General features: G+C 39.3%; 1 protein-coding gene and 1 long non-coding RNA gene across 2 annotated transcripts; one reads left to right on the top strand and one right to left on the bottom strand.

The window, feature by feature from the left end:
• The first annotated feature begins 11,684 nt into the window (after positions 1-11,684).
• On the top strand, positions 11,685-23,657 carry SCOC (short coiled-coil protein). The gene is made up of 4 exons (XM_023926399.2): positions 11,685-12,259; positions 20,640-20,711; positions 20,802-20,879; positions 21,441-23,657. The coding sequence occupies exons 1-4, from the start codon at positions 12,166-12,168 to the stop codon at positions 21,581-21,583; spliced, it is 387 nt and encodes a 128-aa protein (XP_023782167.1). The 5' UTR covers positions 11,685-12,165; the 3' UTR covers positions 21,584-23,657.
• A 637-nt stretch (positions 23,658-24,294) lies between these two features.
• Positions 24,295-25,163, bottom strand: LOC147653183 (uncharacterized). The gene is made up of 2 exons (XR_015286984.1): positions 25,078-25,163; positions 24,295-24,379 (listed from the first exon to the last, which is right to left on the bottom strand). It is a non-coding gene; the product is annotated as an uncharacterized LOC147653183 (long non-coding RNA).
• Between the last annotated feature and the right edge of the window lie 149 nt (positions 25,164-25,312).

Raw genomic sequence — 25,312 nt, 5'->3', positions numbered from 1 at the left:
TTGGTTTCCTTGCTTTGTGTGTGTAAGAATTCATTACTCAGTAGAGTTTTGTTATTCTGGCAGTTCAAGAATCAAGAAAATATTCTCACCAAAACAGGAGCCTTTAAAGATCTGATTTAAAGAAAGTCTGTTCAGAAATACATTCTGTAAAAAGCCCAAACAAACTAAAAAGAACCAAAAACTCACAAAAATTGCACGTAATGTTAGAAATATTTAGCAGAATGAAATACAAATTAACTACCCTTGGAGTTCCCAAGTTAGTCTGTAGTAACTGATGATAGATGTACTCCTAGTATACCACAAGCACTATATTAGTCTAGCTCACCTTGGTGAACTGCTTTGTGAGCATATGAGAATATTCATTGCTGCATCCATACTTTAATATCAATGATGCTATATCAAGGCAATGATTTAGTAAAATGTATTTCTCTATTACTTACTTGTAACTGGAAGATGACTGTGCACTCTGCTGACCCAAGTAACAACTGTCACAGCAACTCCAATTAAACAAAAAGTAAAGTCTCTCTGTCAGACTTTTTCAAACAAACTGAAGGAAACGCTTCCTTTCAAAAACAACCAAAAAAAACCATCTGCCCTTCTTTGGATCAGATATCAACACTATTCAGAATATAGCAAGAAAATTCCTTCTGGAGGAGTCCAGTATTACATCCTTTAGCTGATTCACATGGGTCCAACTTTTGAATTTAACCAAAAGAATCATGATTTAAAATCTTATCTGAAAGATACCACCCTAAAACACATCTCATGCCATGCTTTCTATGGACCTGGAGAGGGGAATATTTATTAAATTTAACACTTTATGCAGCAGTCCTTCAAACCAGCTCCAATCTAAGTAACTTTCTTAGTTACTTTCAGACACTCATTTAGGGACATTACAAAATGACTTGGAAATACCTTCCTTCCTTTCATTAGAGAGGATAACTTGCATACAAAGCAATGGATTTTAGAAAACTCTCAGATAATCAAACAAAATCGTTGTAGAGATCTGAGGTCCATACACATGCAAAGCATACAATACACAGAGCATGAATAATTAGCATTAAAGAATGTCAAATTCATCACTGAAGCCTGGCTGTTGATAAACAATACTGCCGGAGCATGGAACTACTGCTCCAGTGGGAACTAATACAAGGAAAGGGACTGAAGTCTATTGGGAAAGTCAAAGATGAAGGGGCCATCTGTGGAAAAGATTATCAAGAAAAAAGATTACTCCTTTTCCCTTTGTATGGCAAATACAGCCTCTTACAGTTTGGTCTGACTAATGAGAAAAGTCCTGTGAAGAGTCACATCCTGAGAGGATGCTCAGATGGGTTTGTTTGTTTGCTTCTTAACCACAATTTTCCTCAGAGTTTGTCAAAGGAAAAACCATGCATGTATCTTAGGATCTGGCTGTTCAGACTATAGATGAGAACTAATATACCTTTTTTTTTTTTTTTTCTTTTACAGAGAATCCATGGAACTTAGGAAAGCTCTTAACCCATTAATTTATTGTACATGCAGACATCTTCACTTTCTGTCTGAAACTGTTCCAGTAGAACACCTCTAAAGTTACTGAATTTCATTCCCAAAGGACAAAATCCATGATAATTATAAAGCAATCTTAACTTTGCCCTATGAAGTTATCATCTCATATTAAGTTGTTCAGTGTAATTTTCCTAAAAATAAGGCCAGATTTCCCACCCATGCCTAAACAGAATTCAAGGGAATACTGGTACTAGGATCTCGCCTTTTATCTATGATCAAAGCCTAGGAAGCTGTGAATGAAGGGCTTTCAGTTCCTCCCCATTTTACAGAAATTTCAGCTGAGGCACAGACACAAGAAGGCTTCTTGCTGCTTCTTCACCTGCTCCATTTTTGGCCTATGCCAGGTAATTCCATCATTAGACTAACAACTTCTGAGAGCAACTTTTCTGTTTGTTGGTTTCTCGTGAGGTTTTTTTGGTAGCAAATATTCACACAGAATGTGTACCATTACTGTTGCACCAGCCTTGCAGCTGATTCTAGCTATGTGAGGTTTCATTACAATTCTTACAATTTTATCCTAGTTTGTGTCCAAGTAATGATATATTTCCTTCTGTATCTTGAATTGACACACTTTCAAAACATCTTAGCTTTGATGCCCTATTAAAAAATAATTTTGGGCCCAAAGAGGTGTTAGAAGCACTAATGCCCATGGCTAAAGAGCACAAAGGTTATAACAATCCAAATATTATTCTTTCAGGTTGAACAACTTAGAGAGTAACATTTTTGAATCTTGGAGTTTAGCATTTCTGTCACAGCTTCATTCTTTCCTTCTTGAATAGTTTACTTGGTTTGGAAATTAAGCTTCATTTTGCTCTTACTGTTTTCTCTTTTCCCTTGTCTTAGATTACAATATAAGATGCAACCAAAAGTATGTATTCTATCACCCCCTTCACAAACTGTTGAAAACAGGTGGGGCAGTGTTCTTTATCTCTTCAGTGACCCTGTGCTAATGAGCCATCAAAGTCTGACTGCATGGCTTATAAAATTACATCATCCCATTGTGAGATGCTCTGCCCAGGATGCTCTACAATATTCCTACCTAGATATAATTTGAGATTTGGAGCACCACAAGCAGCCTTATCCACTAAATTCACAGAAGACAGGAGCTACATAACCATCACTAGTCCTTCAGAGGATGACCAGACCTTTATACAAGATCACCACTTCAACAGAACCACATCTATCACTCCAAGAGGACTGCAACCACCATTTAACTGGACTGCTACCACCACCCTGACCAACAGGGCGTAGGGTTGTATCCCGACTCTGTCAGCTTAAGCCAGTGTTTCTGTATTATTGCCTTTACCCTAATTTTCCTATTAAATTGTAATTCTGACTTGAGATCTTCCACTTGTTCGCTTTCAAACTAGTATATTCATTTACTTTCAGCTTTTCTGAATCAAAACTGAAAATCTTTTCTTCAAGATGATGAAATTCCCACACAGGAAATTTGGTAAGCAAAGCCACTCAAACACAAACATAACACTTTGTAACCACTTCCACAGTCTCAAAAAAAAAAAAAATAAAAAATTAAACTTAAAAAAAAAACCTTTTCTTGATAAAACATTTTTAAAGTGAAACATGGGAACAAAGTGAGTAGTCCACTATTTAAATGCTCTTACTCATGGAATTAGATTTAAGGATTACCAGAATTTCTCCTTAATACATTCAGATACTTCACATTCATGTTCATTTTCTGCTATGGTTCACAGGTATCTTTTTAAGTTTCTTTCTTTACCACAAGTCATGCATTTAAAAAATAAAACCCATGAAGATTCTCACATAATTTCAGTTTGTTTTTTTAATGAAACACTAACTATTTCATGATAATAAAACTAAGATCTACACACAATTCTACTAAAGTCACTTGGAAATAGTCCATTTTGTAGAGGAAAAAATATGTTGAAAGACCACTTCCTTCCCCAGAAATTGTTTTTATCATATATGAAAACATCTCTCACTCTCAGCTGAGATTTCCTTGCTATTGTATTGCTGTAAGTACTATTGATCATCAAGTTCATTAAATGCATTAGTCACATTAAATAATTCATCTCTCCAGATCAGCTTTGGCCACAGATGCCATCAGCAATAACCCTCCAGGATACTTGTACTAAACAAAAGCCAGCATAGCTGCAGCTCAAATAGACAACGTCCAAAAATAAGCAAGAAACAAATGACTGAGCAAATGTGTTACATGATTGCATTCCACTGTAGATTCCTCTAGAAACCAGATGTGTGACAACAGGAAACCTGAGATCTTCAAATAGGGCATCTGCATGCAAGCAACAATAACATTAATTTAAATATGGGGCTTTGAAAGAATAGATATACATGCATGGACTTTGCCATTCTTTGACACACACCTTGTTCTGCAGAGTGCTCCAAGTGAGGTGCAGCAGCCTGTTTATGTGCTTTGGTCACTATTTTGGCAAAGAAAATGTCAAATGCCATATTTTTTTCAGCTAATAAGTCATTCAGGGCTTGGAACTCTGCCTGGTTCTTAGGACCCAGTCCTCTTCACCAATTGCACATTACAGGGCTATGAACAAGCCAAAATTGTCCCTTGGTACACACACAAAGTACCCAAGACCAGCATATGCAGTTCCCACATGACCCTCTCCATCAAAGCCTGCAGCAACTGCAGGCAGCCTGGTAAGAGTATCCAATGAGGTTAATCAAGCCCAGAGTAGGGAGGATTCAGACCATGAAGAGATCACAACTGATTTTGCAAATGGTAAAATGCTTTATATGCCTCCCTTATATTTTCCCTGGTAAGTGGTAAGGTTCTGAGAAAAGATGCAGAAGAGCTGGTAGGCTGACTGTGTACCAACGTCTGCCTTGCTGCTGCATCACAATGCACTTACTCTGCTCCTGAAACCAGCTCTGAGGCCAGCACCGAAATCTGTATTTAAATTACATTGCTTAAGTACTCAAACTAGAGATCTCAGCCCTTAAATTGTTGTGCGTAAAGTTTCTAAGGCTGTGTTGAGATCCACCCATTTCTTCAATCCTCTTACAAAGTAAAATCTATTAGTATTATATGCATTTAATTGTTGGTTAATCAACAAGCTTTCTTTGGATTAAGCCTCCCCCATCCATTTGAAAATGACAATTTTAATGGCTACACATTTAAAATCTGAAATGTTTTCCATTTATCTGCACTATTGAACAGAAGCAGCAAACAGGTAAGCTGGTTACAGACCTGGAGGGGCCTAGGAATGCCCAAGAAGAAGGAAGAGTTCCTTCTAGTGTGTTCTGGGTCACACTCACTTCAGAAGGATGCTAGTGGTCAGATACATCGCCAAAAGCAGAAAGAACACACAGCCTAGGACAGGGTATGCACTGCCAAATGCTCTATATCTCTGTATTCCAAAGACATGGAGGAAATATTTAGTATGACTATAGAGTAATGAAAGAAAAAAGTGTCTCATCATTTTCTATACTGGTACCCTCCAGTGAGCTAACCAACAATTTCCTACTATCTTTAATGAACACTGTGAAATATTATCAGAGATGCAGAAATTACTTGAGGCCTGTTCATTAATTACTGCCATCTCTCAAATCATAGATCAATGGACTGAAGCAGAAAGGGCTGTCATTCAAAGAGAAGGGCAGATTGATCATTCCAAAGTCCTGGGAAGAGTCCTGTTCTGCTACACACATATGCTGAGGCACCTAGTTAAGAGTGATGCTGTATCAGATGAAAGAAAAAGGAATGAGAAATGGAAAAGCACACGCTAGTGAAATATAGATAGGCTCACCCATTGCTTGGTCACTGTCTGGTTTACACAGGAATCATGACAGAATTAAACTTTAAGTAGTATGTGAAGCACTGTGAAGCAGTAGGTTTTTTAATTTTTTTAATTTTTTTTTTTTTAATTTAGAAGACAGATGTTCTCTAAGTCTAGAAAGACACATGACAGGAAATCTGAGAGGGTAGAATGTACAAGTGTGAAGGAAAGTGGGTCTATTTTAAGACATACCTACCAGATGTTATGAACAAGTCACTCATTTTGAGAGAGCGGATCCAAATTTAAAAAAAAAATAAAAATTAGTCATGCAGAAAAGAACAATATGTATGCATTTATAAAAAGCAAATGTAGTCAATCAGAGGATATGAGTACAAGTGGGCAGTTGAGGATGGTTCCTAGGTGGCAATTTTGGATGCAGCTTCAGAAGCAGCATTTGCAAATAATGATGGGCATTTGCATAGCATGAGCATCTTGAAATCTATCTCAAAATTTGTAAGACAATCTCAGCCACAACATGTCTTGTAAGTACATTAAACTGGTAAAGGATGAGTGAGAAAGGAAGCAGAGGAAGAAAATAAACACCTAGGACACTTACTAACAAGTATAAACATACCTCAGCTTATAGACTGAATCTGTGAACAACACATTTAATACACTTCTGTCACAACCTTAGGAAACTGTTGCCATGCAAGTAGGTTACTGTCCCACAGCGTCAGCCTAGCACTGAACATCCTGTGAATTCACTGGTATGATTAATTCTTTATTAGCATGCACTAAACACATGCCACAGCTCCTTCTGGCAAAGTTCATTAGAAGAGAAAGGAACTGGCAGCTGCCATTTCCTAACAAGGCACATAGTTTTAAAATGCTGTGGTTTATAGGCAGTGGGAAACTGATATGTTGGATGCATTTTAGAATGTTTTAAGAAAAATAATTCCAAATACTGCTTTTTGCACAGAGCTTATTGTCTTACTTGGGAAAAAAAATAAATATCAAAAGGAATATTTTTGGGTTTGTTTTAAAGTGTGTCAGCTAAAAGCAGAATACATTTCCTAAGAATCCAAAACATAGTTTTCTTAGCTCAGAATCTTTTAGTGGCTTACATCATGTACTGCATTGCTTACATCATACACATCCATATTTGCAAAATTTGGTGTTCAAGTTCGACTCTTGATCAAACCACTGTATAACAAAAGCAGAAACTCATTAGGACTGCACAGTGCAACCTCATGGAAGAACAGCCACTACAAGTGCAACAAGGATCTCATCTACCAACAGTGCTCTGACTTTGTCCCAATGTTCTCTTAAAGCAACAGTAACCTTCCTAACCTTCTTTTACTTGAGTGTTTTTCTGATTTAAAAAAATCCCTGAATTTTTCTATTATTGATACACAGAAAGTACCAGATCAACAGCCGGCACATCTAGGGGATTACACCTTTGGGACAAGGAGTCAGTGAGGTTTTACCAATGATGCAGATAGCAAAAACATCTTTCAACTGACTAAACTCTTCCCTCTTTGAAACAGAGTCACTGAAAATTTTGTTTCCAAAATTTGAAATTTGAAAACTTGTTTCCAAAAAGCACTGCATCTGTGGACTCACAGAGATAAGCACTGTAATAGGAAACAAATGAAGCAGGTGAAGAGGACCGTTGAATATTTTGATGTTGTAGCTCAGTTTGCAAGTGCAAGGCTGAACCCTAAATAAAGGGGTGGCATTGAAGTCTGCCCCAACCATGCTGCTATAAGCAGTGTCACACTGTTGGTATAAATAGGAATCATAGCACATGCTGTGGTTTCACTAAAATAGTCCATAAATCCATACTTAACTCAGAGACAACTTCCTTTTCAGGTCACTATTAATTAATTTAAATTAGAAAACGGTTACACAGTACTTACAGTAATAAAAATGCAAACCTACTACCAGGGAGGTTTAGCTACGGTGTTTTAAATCTAGGGACCTACACCCTTCAGCAATTGTGTCCTTGACATAGACCAACTACAAAATCCTGGGCTTCATTTCAGTACCAAGCCTGAAGACATTCTTGGGCATTTATCTGTTGTTTTCATGGCCATCATAACCAGACAGTGGCTGTTCTGTTTGTTATCAACACTCATCAAAACCAGGCCAGCACATGGCTACATGAGCTGTCCCCATACTTCACTACCCTAAACTTCCTCTGACAGTTCCTGACAGCTGTTTTAAAAGGCAGCCAGACAGCTGCTCAGCATTTCATAACCTCTGCTCAATTTGTTAATGAAGTTCTCAGAAGGAGAACTGATAGGTTATAACCAAATTAACTTTTATATTAATGTCCGTTGCTCCAGTGAAAATTCACTCAGTGAAAACTCACTGTGCCCTGACAGTTAACTCCATTGCACAGCTTTCTTTTAAGCTTTTTTCTTCCTCTGTTTGCTACCCATCCTTTATGTTCCTCTTTTTAAAAGAAACATGTTGACAGCAAGAAATGGGTACTTGTATTTTAACATGGCATCTCCTGTCCAAAAATGTTTTTTCACTAATAAAATATCAGAATGCCACTAAAGAAAATGTTTCTTACCAAATCACTCATAGAAACAAGCAAGCCACAGTTAATTCTACAGTGCCTTTAAAGTTATAGAACACAGGTGCATGTTTAAATATAAAGACTATTTGGCGCAAGAACGAAACAAGATCATGCTGTAGACTCCTTTTATACCCCATCTCTATGTCAGTAAAGGTGTCTTCCATGAACAAGCTGTGTAAGTCTCCCACAAATCTGATTCTCAGGTCCTCACAGGAAGCAAAGGGCTTCTGTAAAATAACGCGGGTTCCAAGTCCCATGTCTTTGTCTATATACACATGTACACATGTACAAGCACCTGAAGACACTTACCTATACCTTCCCTCTCCTTCAAAGGCAGAAGCAGTGACTGAGGAAATGAATCAAACAAGCCATCTGTCCAAAGGCCCTTCTTTCACGGGGAGCTTTAATGAGCTCTGAAACACTTGAAGAGAGCCTTACTTTTGAGCCTTGGAGTCTTGACTCTGTAGGGCAGGACAAAAAACTCCTCTTTGGTGCCATATGGAGTGGAATGCACTTGGCACAAATATAAGAGCTTGACTTCATAAATTGCAGGGATTGGTGTATCTCAGAAGACAGCCCAACTCCTCCTTGAATCATATGCTTCTTCACCCAGAGGAGTCTTTTTTGCTGACTCTTATTAAAATAGAGCCTTTGCTCTATTTTAATAATCTATCTAACACTAATCTATCTAACACTTCTGCTAATGGCTTTGATCTAGACATGGATAAAAACTGCACAACATCCATATTTACTTGGCTGCTCTGACAAACTGTCTAAAACCAGCTAATAATTTACATGGAAACTGTATCTACCACAAGGTACCTGCACAGCCAGTATAATAGAACAGTATGTATAGGCTTGAGAAGTTAATTAAACCGGTCGGATGGGGTTCACAGATTCACAGATCAGACAAGATCTAGGTTCCATAAGCATACAATTTTTTAAAATTCAGAGATAACAGATTAACAGATTATATAATTGCATATATTTTTAGAAACTGACCTTCCAAACTAATTTGCTGAAATGCTTCTACCATACACAGTATGTCTGAGAACAAAAAAATGCAATGAAGACAAAGATCAAAATGTTTTCTAGCTTTATCTTCATCATGAGAGCTTTGAAGCATGCTGTTGCATCCCAGAAAGAAGCAAAAAAAACCCCAACTGATCCAGAACCTCTTTGTGATACTCCAGGGTCTGGAATGAAACCAGTAAGTCTCTTTACAGAGTATCAAGAACCATAGACTATGCTGAGTTGAAAGGGACCTATCATCTAGTCCAATCCCTAGCCTTGGGCAGGAGAACCTCAAGACCATTAAGGTAAATTTTGAGCTGGTTCTGAACTGTATGAAACAAAAAATGAGAAACTCAACACAGTTCTGAAAATGAAAGATGTGCTTGGTTTTCACTAATGTATGAAAGCAGCTGTCAGTAACTTCACCGATGCAAACAGAAAAGCCTAAATAAAACAAAGCAATTAAAAGAGAAGAAGAAGAAAACTAAAAAGTAGCATAACTTTTAATTTCAGCAAGCTGCACCAGTTCCAATGCTTGGTGTCATTAGAGTGGTGAATGGTACCACATCTACTTGATGGCCTAGTAGTAGTGTCCCCCAGGACTCTCTATTGGGCCCAGTCCAGTTTAATATCTTTACTGATCTGATGAGGGGTTCAAGTGCACCTTCAGTAATCTTGTGGATGACACCAAGTTGGGTTTGAATGTTCTGCTGGAGGGCAGGAAGGCTCTGCAGAGAAATCTGGACAGGCTGGACCAGTGCGACTATGCCAATTCTGTGACAAGGCCAAGTCCTGCTCTTGGCCTGCAACAACCCCAGGCAGCAACACAGGCTGGGACAGAGTGGCTGGAAAACTGCCCAGCAGAAAACGATCTGGAAGTGCTGGTCAACAGCACCTGAACACAAGCCAGCTGTGCCCAGGTGGCCAAGAAGCCCAGTGGCACCCTGGCCTGGATCAGCAATAGTGTGGCCAGCAGGAGCAGGGCAGTGACTGTGCCCCTGTATTCAGCACTGGTGAGGCCACACCTCGAGTGCTGTGTCCAGTTCTGGGCCCCTCACTACAAGAAAGATATTGGGGTGCTACAGCATGTCCAGAGAAAGGCAATGGAGCTGGGAAGGGTCTGAGGGAGCACAAGTCCTGTGAGAGGCAGGTGGGGGGAGCTGGGGGTGTTTCTCTTGGAGAAAAGGGGGCCCAGGGGGGCCTTATCACTCTCTAGAATTCTCTGACAGAAGGTTGTGGACAGACAGAGGTCAGCCTCTTTTCCCAGTCAGCAAGCAACAGGAAATGAAACAGCCTCAGGTTGCATCAGGGAAGGTTCAAGTTGGACATCAGGGAGAATTTCTTCACAGAAAGGGTTTTTAACATTGAAATGGGCTTCTAAGGGTTATGGGAGTCATCTGGAGGTGTTCAAGGAATGTGGCACTGAGTGCCATGGTCTGGTTGACATGGTGGTGATCAGTCAAAGGTCAAAGGTTAGACCTGATGCTCTCAGAGGTCTTTTCCAGCTTAATTAGTTCTGTGAGTCTGTGTCTTATGTCCTTTGTCCTGAAAACCTATATGCATTTTCTTTGTTCATAGAAGCTGTTTCAGAAGTCCAAGATTACATCCAAAAGTGTGAAAGGAAAAATACAAATTCAGAGAATTCTCGTTTGATAGTTAGTGCTTCACAAAACTAGTATTTGATTTTTAGTTAGACTTTAGAGAGCTTCTGAATTAAAATTAAGAAAAAGATAAATTTGTCAACACCCTTAATTTACAGTCCCTTTCTGAATACAAGATTAAAAAAAATAAAGGACAGGTAGATTCTGAACACACAACACCCCGAAAACAGTGATTTCACTATTCACTGTTCTGCCTTCAATTAAGGCTAATTTATATTGAGATAAACGGGCCAAGAGACCAGCTCCTTTTAAAAAGGCTTTTATTAAACACAACAGCTCTAGTGTGGGGGCCCAAGGGAATCACACACACCACCACTGCTCCCACTGGACACAGCAGAAGAGAAGGATCCATGCAGCTTTGCCACTACAGCAGAGCTAGGCCTTCTTTCCTCACAAGAGTCCCCAGGGAGACTCATTCTTTGGGGCTCATAGTCTAGGGTGTCATCCCAGTCGAGTCTCCTCAAGGTTATGTCGGCCTCTGGAAAGAAGTCAGAGGACTCCTCTGGGTCTTCCTTGTTAGATGGTGCTGGTTTTATTCCTTCTCTTTTGCATGGCTCGTTGTTTTGGGATTTTTTCCAGTCTGGGTGCATCCCATAAGTCTCTGGTCTCTCTCTGGTTTGCATAAAAGTCAGTATGTCATCTTCCTCCTCAGGACGGTACAGCAACTCGGGAAAGGGATACAATGTTGCCATGTGGGAGTCTAGGAGCAGTGGGGGCAGTGCCTGGCTGAACACAGAACAAGAAACACAGGGTACAGCAACTTGGGAGAGGGGGCAGGGCCTGGCTGAACAAGGAACAAGAAATATGGGGTACAGCAATTTGCGACAGGGGTACAAGGTAAGTAAACCTGGGACAGGGGTACAAGGTAAGTAAGGGGTTTACAAACAGCAACTGTAACATATTATTCTTAACAATATTTTCAAATTAATTGCAAGAAAACACTGTGTTGCAGGAGTACAAATAAAAGATATTCCTTGAGGTATTCTTAAAGTAAGCAGCTTGAGATGAATTTTTAATTTGTATGTTCAAACTATGTCCAGCATTCTTTAAGAAGCAAAACAAGAGGTTTTCTTTGAACTTGATTTCTCTTCCTTCCTCTTGTCCTCTACCACAGAACATCAGACACTTACATACTTTCACTTTTTCACATTAACTGATTGGTTTTGATGCAGCTGTTTCATGTAAATAAAATCACTCACATTCTTAAGTATTTGAAGGTTTTATTTTAAAATTGCTGCTCCCAGGTCTATCCATGGCATTTTTGTGGACTGTTAGCAATATTTCTTGAACACTAAGTTACTTTTGCTCTTTTCTCTATCAAAAACCCCTCCAAGAAAATGCCATGTGTAGTCCTAGAGAAAATAAAGAACAATGATAGCAAAAAGCCAGCCAGGATGGATACAATTCCGTTATAGAAAGAACTTGTAATAGTAGTGTTTGTTCAGCATTTGTTTGTCAAAGCAGTGAGAAGTCAGAAACCTTCCAGCTGAACAATTTCCGCAAAAGAGCTCAAGGTTCAGAGGAGACAGAGCAAGACGTGTGCAGCTGCCAACAATTCATTAAAGATTTAACCAGAGAAGTCACGAGTGCACTTAAAAATGGCGGACAACTGCCATGCTTAACACACATGTCAAAAACTTTGGGAAAAGGCAGAAAAATGGAGTTACCTTTGGATGAGGAGGATGGCACATTCACCAACATTTCTTTGGCAGATGATTCAGGTAAGAGACTGCAGTACTCTACTACTACAATGCAAATTCCATAGGCTGAATAACAGCACTGTGAGAGCAGGCAAGTTTGTCCTGATTACCTGGTACAAAGTATTTTTAGCAAATACCCTCAAGCAAAATTTTTTTAGTTGCATGGTTTGAATAAGCCTTGTGGTGAGCTAAGAATTGAGGGTTTGGGGGTATGGAGGCTACCACAGTTTTCATATATTAGCATATGGTAATATACACATATCATCTGAGCACATAGAGCCTTTCACTGGTTAGAGAGATACTCTTACAGAAATATTAACTTAGTAGTTACTATTATCAAATAAAATACAGATAATGCTGTATACAGAAAAACTTCTGACATACTCTAATGAGAACTCACAAGAAGTGAGTTAATTGGTAATTGCAAGTTAATTGGTAAAGGAAATAAGGCGATATTTTAAATCCCCACTATTAAGCATTTAATTGTTCTCAAAGAAAATACAAAAGCAAAGACTGTCTACCTCTCCACCCTCCTCCTTCCCACTTATGGAATAAAAATTACTTGGAAGGCGAAGTAGGAGAGTTCTACTTAGTGGAAAAAGGAAGTCAGTTAATATGAATTGATAATAAATTATTTAGAAAGGTGTGGCCAGAGTATCAACTTGATTATGTCAGCATGGTTGCCAAAGAACACGACTGCTAATTCACACTGCTAGGGATCTGGAGGGCTTCTTTTTGAACAATATAAGCCACATTTCCTTCCCCTCCTTTTTTTTTTCTTTTTTTCCCTCACAAAAAATACTATTGTGAATGCTGTATTTACCTCCAATATTAAAAAACCCAAATCCACTAAATTAATCTTATTTTTAGAACACAATTTCCTATTAGCAATTCCATATTAGCGTGATGGGGCTAAGCTGGATGTTTGAATGCACTTTGTTTGTACATCATACAGAGCTACTGACACCAAAAATGTGGTTGGCCCAAATTATTTGCAAGAAGACAATTTGTCAGAGCTTGGACCAAACTGTTCAATAAGGAAAGGTTCTCCTGACAATGAATCTCACTCTTTTTGTGTAGCAGGGTGTAGAAGAATAGAGAAAGGGTATCCTATAGGACACTGTTTTGTGACCTGCTGCACAGCTGGTAACATATCAAGAACAGACTTGGGGGGAGTGGGGGCAGCATTCAGTGGAACAATCGTCTTCTCTTTGCAAAGTGTCCGGAAGAAGCTGAGTCAGGGATGACTCCATTATACTGGATGTGTTTCAATCTGTCCTGTCCTACAGAGGGGTGTTTATGCCATATGGCTTTCTTAATCTTTCAGGAGATGTCAAGTCTCTTTCTTCAAAAGGCAAACACCCATTTGCTTCCTCTCCTGCTCTAAGCTCAGCACCCTTCAGCTTAGAAAATGTTAATACCCATGAGAAAATAAAGCAAGGTTAAAAACTCTCTTATCCAAGCACCAACTGCCAGCGTGTTTCCAAGTCAATCCTGGCATTTGAGGCTTGATACTCAAAGATAAGCCCTGACAGATGTCACTGCTATAAAAAAGATCTCCTCAGAGATCACAGCAAATAGGACTACACTGCACCTTAGAAACTGAGCACTTAAAATCTGCTGGACTCTTGACTGAAGCTGAACACCCAGGGTCAGAGAAAGCTCATGTTCACAATACAGAGGCTTTTTTATTAAAGATCTGCAACCAGTATTACAGCATTTCCCCTAGTAGTAAAGAGGTGAGGACCACCAGCGAGAAAGTAGAAGTAAAATCAGAATAATTGAAAATAAGTGACGTTTTCAGGCAAGCTTATAACTTGAAGGTACAGAGGATAAATACAGTAAGATTCATGGTGAATATAACTCTGGTCCATTTCTTCTGGTAACACCAGGAGGCTAGAAAGTATAAGAAAAATCCTAACCTACAACAGGAAGAAACTATGATATACTTTGTAGGAAACAGTCTTCTTTAACTCTCCCAGATGAAGTTAAGACTGATTACTCTGGAGCTATTGAAGCTAATAAAGACAGTGAGCCTTATGGCTCTAACAGTAAGACTGGAGAATAACATCAATTCCAGAAGAGCAGGGAAGCTAAAAGTCTACATAGTGAGAGAGATAAAAAGATTCCTTAGGATGGACAAGTGCAAGTTCAAGCAAGGAGTAAGGAAACTACGCTTGCAATATGTAGATCCTAAGTGGGCTTTGTCTGAGAATGGCAATGTTTTGTATGCAAGCGTTCCTTAATTAAATGTTAAAAAGGTTCACAAAGGTGCACTGGTTATAGTGAACTTGAACACATTTGTTACTGCATAAGGTTTTACCCCCATTTCTTAAAACATACTGCAGAGATACTAAACAGGCAAGTAGAACAACTTGTAATATATGTAAAATCTGAATGATAGTCAGAATACAGCCTTCATACTAAAGTTTCCATTTTACAGTGAAAATCCTTTGTGTCAATGCAACAGGGGTTACTGATCCTCCTTAACCAAGCACAAGCCATGAATATTTAATAGCTATTGCTCTTTCAAAACAGCAGTGTCTTTCTATTTGTTAAGTATGCACGTATTAAAAATAAAACACTTCCATGTAAATTAAGACAAACAAAAAATGGTAGCAAGATAGAAACTTTCTGGAAAGTATTTTAATAGCATTATTAACAGCACATGAAATCAAGGAAAATGTATATGAAAATATTTTCACCTTTAATGAAAGAAATATCTTTTAATTTAGAAACTTACAGCACTAGATACAGCTCCCTCAAGAAATTACCTACCCAAACAAAAGCACAGAGGAAATCAGAGCAAAAGTAAAACAAAACAGTGAAATGTAGTCCAGCATCTACAAAAATTTCTTTACTTTACTTCCGATCAATGTTGAATAAGCAGATCAAGGCCCTCATTCCTCATTGAAGAGTACCTCGAAATTACCTTACTCTTTTTTCAAATATACTTTACAGAAAGCCAACATAAGTGACTACATGTCTCATGTAGTCACCCATTCTTTTAAAAGCAGATACAAACCCTTAACTTAAAGACAAAGCAGTTTTTCTTCCAATTAAGTTACCAGTAAAGCTTTATGGAACCTTGCTAATTATCCTCCCACAAAACCTGGTGGCAAACCTATAGCGGATGATTACAAGGGGGATCAGTTACGAGGATAATGTTATGTAATATACATTTGTATTCACAGCCTAAAGCTGCAAAGAGTACAGTTCTTCAATCTACTTAAAAATGCATTTTAGTGGAGTCAGTAGAAATGAGAACTTTTGCACTCATGCTCAATTTTACAAAGGATAGGATGCAGCTATATGTTGCCTATATAGCTATATGTAGCTATATGAAGGCAGGGCTCTTCATGGTTAAAAAGAAATTATCACTTTCTGAGGGCTTGCTTTTTGTAGACTTTCTAAAGAGACTGCATTTTTTCATTCCAACTGTATGCTCACCAGTTACACCATCTGATGAGGCCCATTTTCACTCAGGACCTAAGGAAATCCAAGACATGCACAATTAGTAAGGATACAGATGAGTTAGAACAACGTAAGCCAAAGTATTTGCTCATTTTGTATAAATTGATTTAGTTGGAAAAAGCACAATTTAAGAAGTACTCAAATTTTGCATTTAACAGGAGACCCCAATTATACATTTGCACAAGAATATGTACTAGGCTGCAAAAAGCTTTTAGAGGTTACTCTGAAAGAGTAAGAATTGCAGAGAATTCAGTGTAAAGCAACACTACATAAAAAAAACCAACCTCATTAGAGTCTGTTACTTCTGCAGAGAAACAAAAGGATGAAAATTTGATGTAAAGGGTCTTGCAAGTTAGCATTGCAAGGAAAAAGACTTAAGCCACTTGTGTTCCTTTCTATGCTTTTTTTTTGTAGCAATAATTATTCAAAGGGTCAAACAGTACAGTTCAAATTTCAAAGTCATCTCAGCAATATGTACAATGCCCTCCCTTGTTAGTGAAAAAAAGGATACATTTCTATTGTACTGGTGAACAGTGAAGTCTCTGTCATCAGTCAGCTTACGCAGGTGCCTCTGCTGCCTGGAACATCACCAAAAGGGAAGTCAGAGGCCTGTTGGTTTGCACTGTGTGCCATGGGAAAAGCAGGATATAAAGCAGTTTTAGAAAAAAAAGTGTGAAAATATTTGTCATTAGCAGCAATGATGGTGAGTCTGAGTGCAGAGCAATAAAATCCTCTCCTGTCAGTTTGTAACTGTACCTGTATATGAATTCAGGTAAACTATTAATGGTACTTTGTATCCTAGGGAGGTTGTTTTATTTTAAGCAAAAATTGCTCTTTCACTGAAAATTAATAAATTGATTTATTTTGCCAGTGACATCAGCTACTTTTAGAAAATCTAAACAGAACTTAGGATACAAGTAAGTATAGATAGCTGCATTTGTAAGCTGAAACTTGTTCCTATAAATTTAATATAAGGACAATATAGTGAATGCCTCCTCTGATTTAACCAAATGCCCTAGAAAATTGTTGGTAGCACTGCCTGGAATAGTCTGGCACTCCTTTTTTGTGACCCAAGTGCAGGACCCATCGGATCAACACGCCCATCCAACTTTGTGTCATAATATATATAGGTGACTTCCCTGGGACACATTCTGTGTTATGAAAGGAATCTGATTATTAGGGATATATCTTAAGTTCCTAAATCTTTACATTTAAAGTGCACAAAAATTTTAATTGATAATATATTACACAATGCAAGACAGGTGAGGTTGACACAGGGGACAAAGATGCCATGGTATGTTTATTCTAGCGCTAGGACACACATGGGGGATCGCTCCACCACAAACACATGTGTCTCAAACTAAGTGGACACTGTTTATATACACTTAAGTTCATACATATTTATGAAAGTTTCATCTTTGCCTATATTCATAACTTATCCCTGCCTACTCTCGCTTCGTATGTTAATTAGCTTTTTGCCAGTCTATGCTTGCATGCTGTCTCCTGGTGGTCTTGGGCCGAGGTCTTTAGATGAAGCAAAAAGTCTTCTTCGCGGTGCCCCCTGGATGAACTTTGTTCTTGCACAGGCTCTGTTGGTATCCAGCTGTCCCTTGGGGCTCTAGCCACAGTCAGAACTAAAGATCCAGTTCTTACTGGTTTTTAGAGCACTAACTCCTGCTTTACTAATCTTAAATGACAAGCGAAATCCTGTTGTTGCATAGCAAAGGACCATCTGCTCTGAATGCACTTGATTATATAGCAAACTATAGTTATGTAAACTTAGTTATAGGCCTCCCGTATCAAGGTAAGGAATTAAAAAGCCAGTGGGTAAATTGCGTGATACATTAGCTTCTGGTTTCTTGGTTGATTTCCCATATAAGAATACTTTGGGCTGTGGACGTTTATTCCATAATATATTTGGTTTGAGCATTTTTGCACTTGTGTTTTGGGGTTTTTGAGTGGGTGCATGTTTTTTGGCGTTTGTTTAAAAGTAGTGGTGCACTGGATATTTAGAGTTCTGGACTTGACTTCTTTGCCCTGGAAAATAGAGGAAGGGTTAGGAATGCAAGCCTTTTGAAGGGAACACAGAATGATCTAGGCATTCTCTTTGTGGAATTTACACCCAGCAATATCAATCCAAACCTTTTGGTCCCTGGACTGATCAATGCTAACTTCATAACACACAGCACTCTGTAGACTAGAAATGTCATCTCCTCTTTGCTGATAACCCCTCTGTAATGCCAACAGTGGAAGCTCAGAACAACAGCTTTCTCTACAGGAAAAACAAAAAAAACTCTCATAGAGGTTGACTTCTGAAAAGGAGTTCATCCTGGTGTTCGTGCTCAGAGTTCAGAATCAGAAGAAAGTACTACAGTTAGAAACTACAACCAGGCGAAGCAGAATGAACCCAAACAATATGGATACCAAAAAGGAAACAGGAGGTAAACTAGGAGCTCTTGAAATTACTACTGTTTTGTTCACAACAGCACAGGAGCCAGTACGCCTGGTTTCTGTTCTGTCCCATAATTTAACATCAAGGATTTTCCCTGTTTCCTAGTCTTGGGACAATTTTGAAAATAATCGCCAACTGTAATCCAGCAAGAAAAGTGGCATTTCTGCAGCAGAAAGGTGTATTTCCTCAAGATCAGCCCACAATATTTTTCCCCCTCTTACAATGTAAACACACAGCATGTTCTTCACCAGGTAAGCAAGGTCTCCATCCATCTGTATACACCTGGAGAATGTGGCCGTAATTTTCCCCCTGTTAATGCAAGTGCTGAAGATTGTCTCATTAGAAAGAATTAGGAGTAATCAACCTGTTGATTGTCAGGTTTTTCAGTGCAGCAAGAGCAAAACAGTGCAAGCACCTGGCATTTTAAAAACAGCAATCAAGGAAACTTTCCAACAAGCTCCTAAAGCCCAGCCACCACCCGAGAGGACTGCTTGCAAGAAATAAAGATTTCTGTGTTGAAAATACCCTTTGTAGAGACAGTGATATGCTTTTAAGTAAACTAGTTAACAGAACTGAGAACAGATTCATTTTCCAGTACAGATGGATAGCCAGACCCTAATTGTAGTACATTTTCAGACCTTGAGTAGCATTCAGTCGAATCTGAACTTATCTGAGTGTAAGGTTAAAAAAAGTAATTGACACAATAATAATACTGTGGAGGCAACCAGAAGATGAAGATGTTAGAAATATACTCTTTCTGAAGTGCATTTAAAAATACACTAGAGGGCTCACTTCCTAAGTGCCTTTATCTTCCTGAATGTCTGCAGAGCATTGAATTATTTATTTACAACTAGATATATTACTGCAATTTACAGATATAATACGAACATGTTTCACTGCAACGTATGGTTCAAACTACACAGTATTACAAGTTATGCAGTACAGTCACTTCAGTGAAGCCACCAAAATTAGCTCAGGTCATGAATGTTTTTCATTTCTTTGCTGTGGCTCACAGACTGTGCTATGAGGTCAAAGGGAGGACCCTGTGCAGCATCTTCTGCAATGTATTCCTTCCAGGGAGCCAGGGGAAGAACAATGACACAGGAGTGTTGTTTGGGAGCTACTGAGCCATTAGATGAGAGCAACTCCGTTAAGTTACTTAAGTTCTTGTGTGATGTGATCTCAGCGCTGTGAGATCAAGAGGCACGGAGCTAAATCACAAGCCTCTTACTCTGGACACTGCTGTGAAAAAGGCTATTGACGTGCCAGACTGGAAGCAGCTGGGCCAGATCCGTAGGGCATTGAACTGGGGCAGGGAAAACCTGCTGGACTGCGGCTGGGAGGCTCCCCTCTCCCAGAGCTCCACATACAAGCACCTGTGAGTTAACAGCAGCCACATACATACTGTTTTCTGGGACCTTCCTCAGGCTTTGCCAACCTACATAAATCTGAAGCGGTTGCACACCAGGGAAAAAAATGCTTTTTCTTAATCTCTTCTGAACACTACGCAGAGCGACCAACCATTGAGGACCACTGCTTGGAACGCGGGCAGCGTATGAGCACAGAATAAACGAAGCAGAAACATTAGCCTACTTGCCATTCAGCGGGATGGGAGGGGAGGGGATTGGGTACGACTGCAGGAGCCCGTGAGTGGGCACAGGCATGACGCGTTCCCGCCCCTCCCGCAGAGCCCTGTGGTGGCGGTGAAGAGGGGATGGCGCTCCCGCCCCGCCCCGCCCCGCGCGCGGCGCAGGCGCACTGGCAGCGTAGAGCGGGCCGGGCCGGGCCGGGGCAGAGCCCGCGGGAGGCGGTGGCAGCGGGGCAGGTGCGGGGCGGTCGTGGCGCGGGGTCGGGGGCGCGGGGTCGACCCAGGTTAGGAGTGCATGCAGGGGTGGGTGGGCAGGGCCGCGAGGCTGCCACCCCGGTGCTGCGGGGACGCCCCTTTGCAGTGCTGCCACCAGCCCGGCCGTCCTTCTCAGGCCCGCGGGCGCTGCAGTTAGCGCACCTGCTCCGTTCCGCAGTTTGAGACGGGGATGGGAGCGGGCGGGGTGGGAGGAGGCGAGGGGCCCAAGGCCAACACTCCCGTCTCGTAGGCCTGTGCACTGGCCAGGAGTGGCGGGGGGACAATACAGGGTATTCTGTTTCGGAATTCAGGAATAGCCAGTTCTAGAATAAGCTATTCCAGAATGATCGGAGCTCATTCATGGCTCATTCATGGAGAAGTCGGCGATTACCTCGCTGAAACAGCGATGTCAGTAATCTAGATCAGTTATTTTTGTAAACAGAGGCACAGTTACTCAAGGAACCATAGGTACCTACGGCATGAGGCCTAGGAGAAAAAGAATGGTGAAGAAGGTTGTTCTGCCTTAGGCTTAAGCACTGATCCTTCAGAATTAGAAAAAATACATCTAAAATGCAAATATAACAGAAGTCCCAATAATTGCTGCCTCTGTGTTTTTTGTTTTTTTTAAGCAGAGTATCGCTCAAGAAAACTCTCTTCAAAAGTGGAAGGAGCACCTACTACAATGATGAATGCCGATATGGATGGTATAAATTCTTAATGTTCTTGTTATTCTAATTAGTATAATTTCAAACTGTTAACAGAGGTTGCACTAAAACTCTCATGATTTATTGCAGCTGTTGAGAATCAGGTGGAATTAGAAGAGAAAACACGGCTTATTAATCAAGTTTTGGAACTGCAGCATACACTTGAAGGTTAGCAGCTTGACACATCAGATTTTTTACAAATATACAGTAATAAGCAAAAGAAAATAACCTGACTGCTCTTGCCCTTAGTCACAGTGTCCAGAAGTATGTCACTTAAAGCAGCTGAAGAATCAAAACCAAGGTCTTGGAAATAGGTTTTTTTTCTTCCTCTTTATACAACATTATGTTTGCTCAACCTTGGAAATACACAGCAAGTAGAACAGGCAATAGAGTTAATATGTCCATATTTATTAGAGGACACACATCTAAGGCTGCTCATCACTGAACTTGTCTGTGAGTAATTTAGTTTGCAGTAACCTAATTCAAAAATTCAAGAAAGTAATAAACTTACAGTCTAGCAGTAAGTTTAAAAAGTTGGTTAAAATACTGTACTACAAAATATAGGAAAAGTGGCCTTTAGGTATAGCACGAGTAGGAGAATGTTGTATAATACCCAGTCGTAATGTTTTCTGAATTAAAGGTGTGACCAGTCTGATGTAGGCCAGTAGAACATATTCATTATTGTATGCAATAGTGTCTAATATTTTTCTTATAATATCACCTTCGCAGATCTCTCAGCACGAGTAGATGCTGTTAAGGAAGAAAACTTGAAACTGAAATCAGAAAACCAAGTTCTTGGACAGTATATAGAAAATCTGATGTCAGCATCTAGTGTTTTCCAAACAACTGACACAAAAAGCAAAAGGAAGTAAGGGTTGACTCACAGATTATGTAATCGTATTGCTGCTGGGTTTTATTTGTTGTTAACTGGCATAGGCTACATAAGCTAAAATTCTTTAGTTTGTGGCTTACTGAATTCTCAAAGATTATAAACTTTGGTAATAAACAGAATTAAGAGCATTATCATGAACAGGAGACAAGTTTGTGTAATAAGCAATGTGCAAATGTAGTGTAGATAATTATAAAATTGTAGTATTTGTTTTAAAAATGATCATATCTTGTTAAAAAGCAGGTTAGTTTGTCAGGTTAAACAAAGTTCTGTTGGCACTCTGAGGTCTTAGGGTAGATTTCTTGACTAGCCTGGTAATAGTTATAATATTGTGTTGAAACCCCATTTGATAAAAATACTCAGTTTAACTGCATCACTTTTTTCACCTGAGATGTGTTTACTGTTCATAGCTCTACAAAACAAAACAAAAACCTATAAACCAGTTAAGCATTTCTGTGAAGTAGGAACACTATGACGTTGTTTGCGGGGCTTGTATACAGAAAAACACCTTGTACTTTTTTGGGAAGGGGGTAAGAGAGATGCAGTATCAGATATAATATGTACATGTGAAACCATTGCTGCTTTTCCATTTCCCTGAAGAATAATCAGGCACATCATCACAATGTATGATCTTCCTGAAGTTCTTCTGTTGTGTAATGAAAAGTTAAGTAAAAACCTCAGTGATAAGCTTTCCAGAAAGAGGTCAGCAATGCTTCTCATGCTCATGAACAAACTGCAGCAAGGAACTGAGAACAAGTCTTTCCTTCCCCCTTTTACTTTCCTTCTGAAGTGCCAAACTTGTCTTCGCTTCAGACCTCAGAGCAGCTGTTTTCCTGCCTCATAGGCTAAACTTGTGTAGATCTTCTTGAGGCACTGCATAAAAACAGCTAAGGCAGAAGGATGCAGTGGAACAATGGTGGATTTTGCCTATCAAAATGGCACTGCTCTGAGCAATGCCTGGTGGCAAGATGCTGTTTTTTCTTGGCTTGGCTGTTAGGTTTTGTAGGGGAGCTTAGCCCAGATTATGGGTCTGAGCACTTCCCACCGAGGCAGCATGTACAGCATAATCAGTATTAAGGGAGAGCAGAAGCTGAAATACAAACAAGTAAGTAAATTTTAGCAGTACTTAGTTACATCTATTTCATCTTGTCCTACAGCAGCTCTGCACTTATTTACGTATGTTAGCTAGGACTGAGTTCTCACTTCAGTAATGAAGCCATTTTACTTGACCTTTTAAAAGGAAACCACTAGTTCAAGGAGCTCTCTCAAGCATAGTGTGAATGAGGCAGTGTAACAGAAGAATAAATCCTTCTCAAATCCCAACTTTCTTAGCAGCCAGGTACTGCTGTCTCAAGTGTAAGATGACATTGTGAGGTTCCCCTCTCCCAAAGGTCAGGTTTCCCATTTCTCCCCATTTAAAATGGCTGTACAATGCTCGAGTCAAAAGACTCTAAACAAAGTCAAAAGACTGCAAACAAAGCACTAATAGTACAGTCTTGAGGGCTGTTGACAAGTCTGGGTCAAGAAACCCAATGATGAAAAATGGATGATACCATTTGTGTCATGGGGTCCTTGTCAACATCTCAAATTAATTTTAATCTTCTTAATTTTAATCTTCTATGGACTACTTTTTCACATTACTGGAACTCTAAATTAATCCAAGAGTTTCTAGCAGGTAGAGTAGATCATAAGGCTAGAGTTTGAGGATTAAAATAACAATCATAGAAAGCACTTGACTTCTAAAGGTTGCATTGCATTATAGCCATCATAGCTTTAAAGCCACATTCCTACCGTCTCCATCTGCACTGTAGTTCACCTGGTAACACAGCATGCGCTTGTTAAGACTTCAGCAATTCCCAAGATAAAGTAATTTTAAAATTATGGTTTTGTATTGTAGATTGGATAGTGGTATTTTATCCATCAGTGTGTATACAGCAGTTATTTAATCTCCATGCCATTTTACATCCCACTACTGTGGCCTTCATTTAACTTACGAACATTTTAAAGATGTTGTATTTCTGACTTTACACCAAATAAAAACCTTTCATTTGTCTCAATTAGTTTGGTTTAACATTTGTAAACCCTAAAACTTCTCATAACTATCTGTAGTCAAAAGGTGAAAAGGCAGTAGGGTTAGTAATCATCTTAATGGTTTTGATATAGCTGAACGGTCTGAAAAACTAGATGTAATTGAGATTAAACTTGGTTAATGAATCTAGTTCTAGCAAAGCTTCAGTTTCTCTCTATTTTCAGCCATCAGTCATACATTTCCGTCTACTCTTCTATTCTTTATAAATTAAAAAGGAAAAGGATTGGTAGACTGCATCCACTGTCGTCAAAAAGCTAAAGCTTGTACTTCTCCATGTGGGAGACTGTTAAGCCAAGTTAGAAATGTTACTTTTTCCTAACTTTTAGTGAGCTTTACATTAGACAGAAACCAGAATTATTACTTCATCGTGCCTTCATGAATGCAGATGCCAACTGAAGAGTAGGAGTAGCTTCAGCTGTAACTAAATAAAAGGGCATCAGTACTACTTGGCCTTCCCTGCATATAAAAAGTGTTCAGTCTGGGATTTGGCATCCTCAGACTGAGAGCTTTTTTATCAAGCTACAGCATAGCCAGAGGGGTGCAGGCTGTGGAGATCTTGCTACTTATGGAGTTCCAAAGACGACTGACAGTTTGGACAAGACATGCTGGAACTGAAAATCATTATTTTTTTAATTTTAAAGCTCTTTCAAGCAACCATGATAGCAAGATGAAGTTCGTTTCCTGACATACCTGTTCAAATAAAAATGGAGAGTGCACAGGAAGTGTGATTGAAATCTCACTGTTGCTTTGTATCAATGAACAGACGTTGCTTAGCTTTCTACCTCTAGAACCTCAAATCCTCAACATCTCTGGTATTTCTCCTCTACTTATCAGCATAAATCTAGATCCAAATAAGCTAATGTGCAGAAGGATGTATGCTATCTATAGGTTCTAGGTGATCAAAGCTGATGGGGCATCAATCAATACTTTATGGGAACTTTTGTTTTTTTTTAAGTTCAAAAACCTAAGGGAATATGCCCATCCCCTATGGGGTGACTAATCTCTGGAGTAACTAAATTACATCAAAGAAATGATAATAACTAGAGTAACTATCACATATCAGAGGAAAAAAACCCCTCCAAAACCCCTATGCAAACAAACCAGACTCCCAGGACATCCAAATGCTCTAACAATTCCAATGGACTTCTATCAGACTAAGACATAATTAATTTAAAAGGTGAGCTGAAGTGCTCCCTGACAGCTCACCCTAACTGTTGCCAGCAGAATACTACACTGGTAACAGCTTTTATCTATTGCTGAGGAGTAATCTGGAGTTTTCACTTCTTGCCTTTTGCATAGACACCCTAAATAAAGAGGTGGCAACTTGCAGTTAACTTAAAAAAAAAAAAAAAGGACAAAAAAAGCCCCAAGTTAAACAAAAAACTTACAGACATTTCCATGTGATTCACACCAAGTAAAAATCATGTATAATTAACTTTTGAACACTTTGAAACAAGCATTTGAGGACACGGGCTTCTTCATTAGGGTTAAGCATTCATTTCTTAGAGACTTCCATGGAATCTGCTGTGAAAATACTTCTTTTGAAAGCAGGTAAATTTTATGACAGGCACAAGAAAATCTGTTAGATTCCTTATGAATTAATGTATTTCTACTTGTTTGTAA

Source organism: Cyanistes caeruleus, chromosome 5 (genome assembly GCF_971803275.1).
Source record: "Cyanistes caeruleus chromosome 5, bCyaCae1.hap1.1, whole genome shotgun sequence".
Taxonomy (NCBI): Eukaryota; Metazoa; Chordata; class Aves; order Passeriformes; family Paridae; genus Cyanistes; species Cyanistes caeruleus.
The sequence above is the reverse complement of the archived record's forward strand: the minus strand, read 5'-3'. Positions and strand labels throughout refer to the sequence as shown.